The sequence below is a fragment of the Triticum aestivum genome, chromosome 3B (genome assembly GCF_018294505.1).
Source record: "Triticum aestivum cultivar Chinese Spring chromosome 3B, IWGSC CS RefSeq v2.1, whole genome shotgun sequence".
Taxonomy (NCBI): domain Eukaryota; kingdom Viridiplantae; phylum Streptophyta; class Magnoliopsida; order Poales; family Poaceae; genus Triticum; species Triticum aestivum.
In genome coordinates, this window is record NC_057801.1 from 103,911,731 (window position 1) to 103,917,867 (window position 6,137).

Sequence of the window (6,137 nt, forward strand, 5' to 3'; positions counted from 1 at the left end):
TGGAGCTACTTTACCCACTAAGGCCCTAACTGGTAGCATATGTATACACAGAACCCAGCACATGAAGTTGAGAAGGGACTGTTAGTCCACAACAAGCATCGACGTTGCCGCCCTGCAGCTCCAAGAGTCTCATGGACTATGAACTCTAGCAGGATGCAGTTAAAATATTGTAGGTTTAGCAGAGGCTTTTTATGTGGTGGCTAGGTAAAACCTGTGCATTCAACACAGCCAACTGAAAGTACATTCTTTCTTGATAAATTTGCCCATTCAAGTTCATTAGACTGCAGCATAAAATTTCCCCACAAAACCTTCCCCAACAACAAATCTAACTATCTAAGCAAAAGAAAGAGCAATATAAACCTTGGAGGCAAATGAGATGAACAACAAGAAAGGTCTAATTACAATAAGGCAAGAAAATGGTAACTTTATGCCTAATAGAAACTGTGCACATAATGCCCTTCTGTATTGATAGTGTTACTAAGGTTTTATGTGCTTGGAACGCCCTGCTTACCATGCCAAGGCAGCAGTTACAACCATGCAAACAACAAATGAACCAAGTTACCTTTTGCAACTTACTTTTGGCAGTTTAAGTGCAAGTTTTCCACAATAACCTTAGAGAAATAACACAAGAATATTACCCCCCCCCCCCCCCTCTGTAAACAAATGCCTTATATTTGTGTACAGAAGTAGTAGCAGATTGTGTTAATGGCTAAACAGGCCATTGAATTTCGGATGTTCCAGCAGAGTAAAGTCCTGAATCTACTCTGACTATATGACTCCATCAGTACTTTCAGTATACCTCTGAGAGAACCCAAGCATACACACGGCATCTCGAGTATACATTGTACAGATCACCCACCTAAATAGCTGGCAAAGCTGACAATGTAAAAGAAATTATATCATACCATCAGTTACCATGTTTGGGGAACTCTCCTAGAGGAATTGCTAGTGAGACAAGGTTTCACTCTGCAGACGAGTCTCCCCACATTCTATCTTTATAATTAAAACTGGAGGGGTGGGGGTCTTCCTCCTCAGTCTCATCTAACTGCCAAGCTTAAACAGCAGAACATCGCATGACTTAAACATATAGAGAATATAACAGGAGAACTGATTATAAGTTGAACTGATAATGCCTCAAGACAGTGGCAACAGAGTAGTCAATGATAGTTAATTCAAGAAAGCATGAGAACCTTTTCAGCCGTGAAGAGCTTCTGCCTTTGCATGATTGTATCAATGAGACAAAGGAACTTCTAGCCACCCACAGGTAAAAGAAAGGTGGGGAAATCTCAGGTGGAAACCCCTCTCTCCATGCAAACTCTGTGGAAACGACGTGTAGAAGTACTAAAAGCTCCTAAAAACATACCATATGTAGGGCAGTTATATTCTATAAACCTGTAAAATTTCAAGATAAAATATCAAATTTGGAAATATGAAAGAAAAAATGATATGAAGAGTGATGGTGGAAATCACTATTCATATCTTGCCTTTTCTGTTCGAATTAATCTTAAAATTACAGATTTATATGTCACCACATCTATATATGGCAATTATTGAGATTTTTTCGAACTTCACATGTGACTCCCATGGAGTTTCCACAGAGAGGGTGGTTTCAACCTGATACTTAGCCAGGAAAGGTGGCACAAATGAAACAAATAATATAGCTTAAGTATTTACAATAGGTACTCACAGCAAACTTTCTCATATGCACACAAAAAATAGTAGATACATAAAAAAGTGCTTTTGAGAACAAGAAATGAATTGCTGACAATGTTCTTTTGGTAATTTCAGCTATATATAGAAAGTGACGGACACAAAGCAATCATGGTGTTACAGTGTTGCAACCTTGCAAACCGTGATTTTGAGAACTTGGAAGGATAGTATTTTTCTTCTGGTAATGGAACACAGGAACAGTACATTCATACACATTTTGTGATTTGACGAGTAAAAGGGAGGCCAAAAGTAGTCTTAGAGACCCACAAGATCAAATTATTTGCTGCTCAGTTATGCATTATGCTACGAACCAACTATACAATTTGCTGCAAAGCAAATTATGCACATGTGTTTATGAAGGAACACAAATTCAATGGTTCAGTGCATGCCACATAACAGAAGACATGAAACAAGAGAAAGTGATCTTAGTACAAAAATTGTGAAATAAATAAATCAGACAAGAGCAATACTCCTTTAGGTTGAGCAAGCAGTTGAACCAAAGTCTATACCCTGGGCCTGGAGTAAGATATAACTGAATGTACTTAAGGTAATCTAAAATCTCTGACAATTGCATGGACCTATAAATAATGATTATATAAAGAACTAAGGCTTAACTTTTGACCAAAAAAATACATGGGGGATAAGAAAAAACCCAAATGTCTCACTTGCATCTACCATGGGATGGACATCATCATTATCAACTCAAGTAGAAACACATGGCACTTAAAAGAAGTAGCATTATACATTCATCACAGAAGATCAAAAGTTAGATGTGATTTGCATTGGCAAATTACATCCTTAAGGAAAAAGAAACTCTGCTTGCAGTATTATCAGTAGCGAATAGCTGCACATGGCAGAATTTGAACTAAAATAGTGTACAAATACAACTACAACCAGAAGATAATACCATCAGTGTGGGCTTTCCTCCTCCAGAACCAAAGCCCTCACATACACCGATGATCATTCACTCGGTAAAAGAACTGTTTCAGGGAAAGAACTGGAGCCATTGTTTGGAGCTGGCTTCAAACTGAGAATGGAAGCAATGGCATTGTATATCTCCACATTCACAAATGAGGGCACAATTTTACCCTCTTCGAAACGAGGCCCATGTGCGATGAATATGGTCCTCATTGAGAAGAAGGCATTGTCATACCCGTGCGCCCCTCCACACTCATTTTTCTTTGATACTTTCATCTCTACCTTATAACCTTCAGCTACCAGCCCAATAATTGGTGGTATCCTATAGCTTTCCGAGTAATGCAGGCGAGAAGGCAAATCCTCCTTCAAGTACATCTTCAGATATTGCCCATTCTTCACCTTCCCAGAGCTCAGCCCTTCATTCATCTTGGCCACGACCTCTGACGGGGATATACCATCTGGTGGCCTGATTGCCAGCAATGGTGTCCTCGACAGAACCCAATCAGCCTTCACCTCAATCCATGGAGCCAATTCCTCGAGAAACAGTAGCTTCTGGTCGCAGGTCCCAACCATCCCATGATCCCCAACCAATATGATGTTCACATCCTCGAACACCCCCCTAGCTTCCAAACCAGCAATGAGCCTCCCGATCATCTCGTCAATGTGCGTCACAGCATCGGTGATGGCTGGGTCATCAGGACCAACCTGGTGCCCCTGGTGATCTGGATCCTCAAAGTACAGTGTCAGAAACTGCGGCATTTCATCAACCGGGAGATCAAAGTAACCAAGGACGGCGTCAACCCTGTCCTCGAATGGCACAGAGCCATTATAGTGGCGGCAATACTTATCGGGGCAGTCCCAGGAGCCCTTCTTCACCTCCGAGCCCGGCCAGAAGAACGTGGAGGCCTGGACCCCCTGGTCGGCGGCGGTGACCCAGAGGGGCTCCCCGAGCCACCACTTGGGCTCGTGGGAGCCCATGTTGAAGTTGTCCCCCGAGATGGGGTCGGGGAAGAAGTTGTTGATGATGCCGTGGGAGGAAGGGTGAAGGCCGGTGACGATGGAGTAGTGGTTGGGGAAGGTGAGGGTGGGGAAGACGGGGATGAGGCCCTCGGCGGCGGAGGTGCCATTGGCGATGAGGCGGCGGATGTGCGGGGTGGGGGCCTTGTGGTGGTAGCCGAAGCGGAAGCCATCGGAGGATATGAGGAGGACCACCGGCTTCGGGAGCTTGGATAGAGGCCGTGCGAAGGATGAGGTGGAGGCGGCGGCGGACACGGCGGAGAAGGGCGGGCGGAGGAGGAGGAGGTAGGAGGTGGAGACGGCGAGGGCGGCGGTGAGGATGATGAGGAAGCGGGAGGCGGTGGGGGCCTGGGGCGCGGGGGCGGAGGGGAGTTGGGGGTGCGCGAGGAGGGCGTCGGTGGGGAGCGGCGAGTCGACGGAGGAATGGGGGTGGCCGGAGATGGGCGGAGCTGCCATTGGGGGGAGCTCGAGTTCGCTGTGGCTTTGGGGGTTTGCGGTAGGTGGGGCGGAATCGTGTCGATCTGACTCTGTAGTCGCCATGGTGTGTGTTCAGATCAGGTCAGTTAATGGGCCTGTCTCGTGTATATTGGCTCGGGTTTTGGGCCAGTCAAAGCCCGTTTTTAATCAGATCGCCGGATATGGATGGGTACTGCTCTCTCTTTTTTTTATACGAGAAATCTAACCACCAGTCGACTGGTGGTTAGCTATAGGCACGTACGATCGTTTCCGTCTCTTTTTTTCCTTCGATCGGTATTTACGATCGCTCCCGTTCCCACCCGCTCCCGATCCAGAATTCTCGCACCTCTTATTTTTAATTTCGGTAAAAAAAATAGGAGGGCAAGGGGAGTCGAACCTGGGATCTAACAGATCCAGCAGTATTAGAAATCTACCAGCAACCACCTAAACAAACTCTATGTTGTGATTTGATTCATGTTAGATATTTTTCATACATTCATGTTGAGGCAGACTCTTCTACTACAGATCTGTTCGAGTGTTATTCTGCTGTCGTTTCTTTTTTCTTACAAACATTTTACCAAAAAATATACAAAACATACACTTTTATCAAAAATATATTAGAGATGTGAATTGAGCTCATGATTTAATATAGAAGACTAGACTCTTGTACTTTTTTGTACATAGATGTGAGCTGAGTTCATGGTCTTAAGATGATAATTTATTCACCACAACCTTGATAACTTATGTACAAATGTTGTGGAAACCTCGATCAGGTGAAAAACAATTTTTGAAACACACCCTAACAACTCGTGTGAAAATAGCATGATAATATAAGTACCGTATACATGATAAGTTTGTTCCAGTGGGGGAGTGCTGTTTGACGATAATTTATGTGTAATTAGCATGGTAACTCACGCATAACAAACTTGATCACTTATATACAAACACCGTGATAACTTTTGTATAAACATTGTTATAGCGTGCTAGTGGTCCGACCCACGAAAACGACTTGTTTTTGGCGAGATGTAGATCTCATAACTTGATGAACAAATATTATGTTAACTTTGACCCAGAAAAAAGTTGCTTAAATATACTCCGGCATCTTCAGTGGTACGTAATACTCACGGTATTTTTGACCCGACAGAAAATATTGGTTAAATACACAACTTGATGACTTCAATATAAATAGCATGGAAATATGCGCACCATAGACCAGATAACTTACCTGATAACTTAGGTCCAAACACCACGGTAATTTTTATCCGGGGAAAAAAATGTTGAAGACACATCTGTTCTAAATTCTGTATAAATAGCATGGTAATATACGCCAACAAACCTGATAACTTAGGTACAAACACCCTGATAACTTTAATTTGTGGAAAAAAGGTTGTTTAAAATGCAACTCCGATAGCTTTTGTGTGCCCACAACGCTGATAACTTATGTACAAACACCACAGTAACTTTTTACTTGGGCGAAAATATTTGTTGTGCGTGTGTTATCACGGTGTTTGTGCGTGAGTTATCAGGTTCGTGCGTATAAAATATCATGTTCTTTACAGCGGTGCGTGAGTTATCAGATCTGTAGTGCATGATCCTTGGGCGAAAAGTTCTAGAAATATGCCCTGATAACCTAGTGCAAATAGCATGGTAATTTACGCACCAGACAACTGATAACTTACATACAAGACATTTAATAACTCTTTACCCATGTGAAAAACGTTACTGAAACATGTCCCGGTAACTTTTTGTTGTCGAAACATACCCCAGTGTGAAGTTACCACAACCCCATGCTAAAGTTATCGTGCTTCTCATCGTATAGTCATTAACCTTCTCATATTATAGTTATCAGGCTTATTATAGTATAGTTATCATGTTGCTCAAGTCATAGTTATCACACTGGTCATGCCAAAGTTACCAAGCAAAAACAATTATTATCGCTGATATGACAAAAAAAAGAAAGGTTAAAATAACCTTGTTTATATTCGATAGACAACAACTAAGGGTGGCTAAGTTGGTTATTGGGCTCAAACTCTAAT

The 6,137-nt window shown here is 42.6% G+C and overlaps 1 protein-coding gene across 1 annotated transcript; it reads right to left on the bottom strand.

The window, feature by feature from the left end:
* Positions 1 to 2,433: 2,433 nt before the first annotated feature.
* On the bottom strand, positions 2,434 to 4,200 carry LOC100682443 (ectonucleotide pyrophosphatase/phosphodiesterase family member 1). Its single transcript, XM_044491552.1, has one exon. The coding sequence runs from the start codon at positions 4,183 to 4,185 to the stop codon at positions 2,671 to 2,673; it is 1,515 nt and encodes a 504-aa protein (XP_044347487.1). The 5' UTR covers positions 4,186 to 4,200; the 3' UTR covers positions 2,434 to 2,670.
* Positions 4,201 to 6,137: the final 1,937 nt, after the last annotated feature.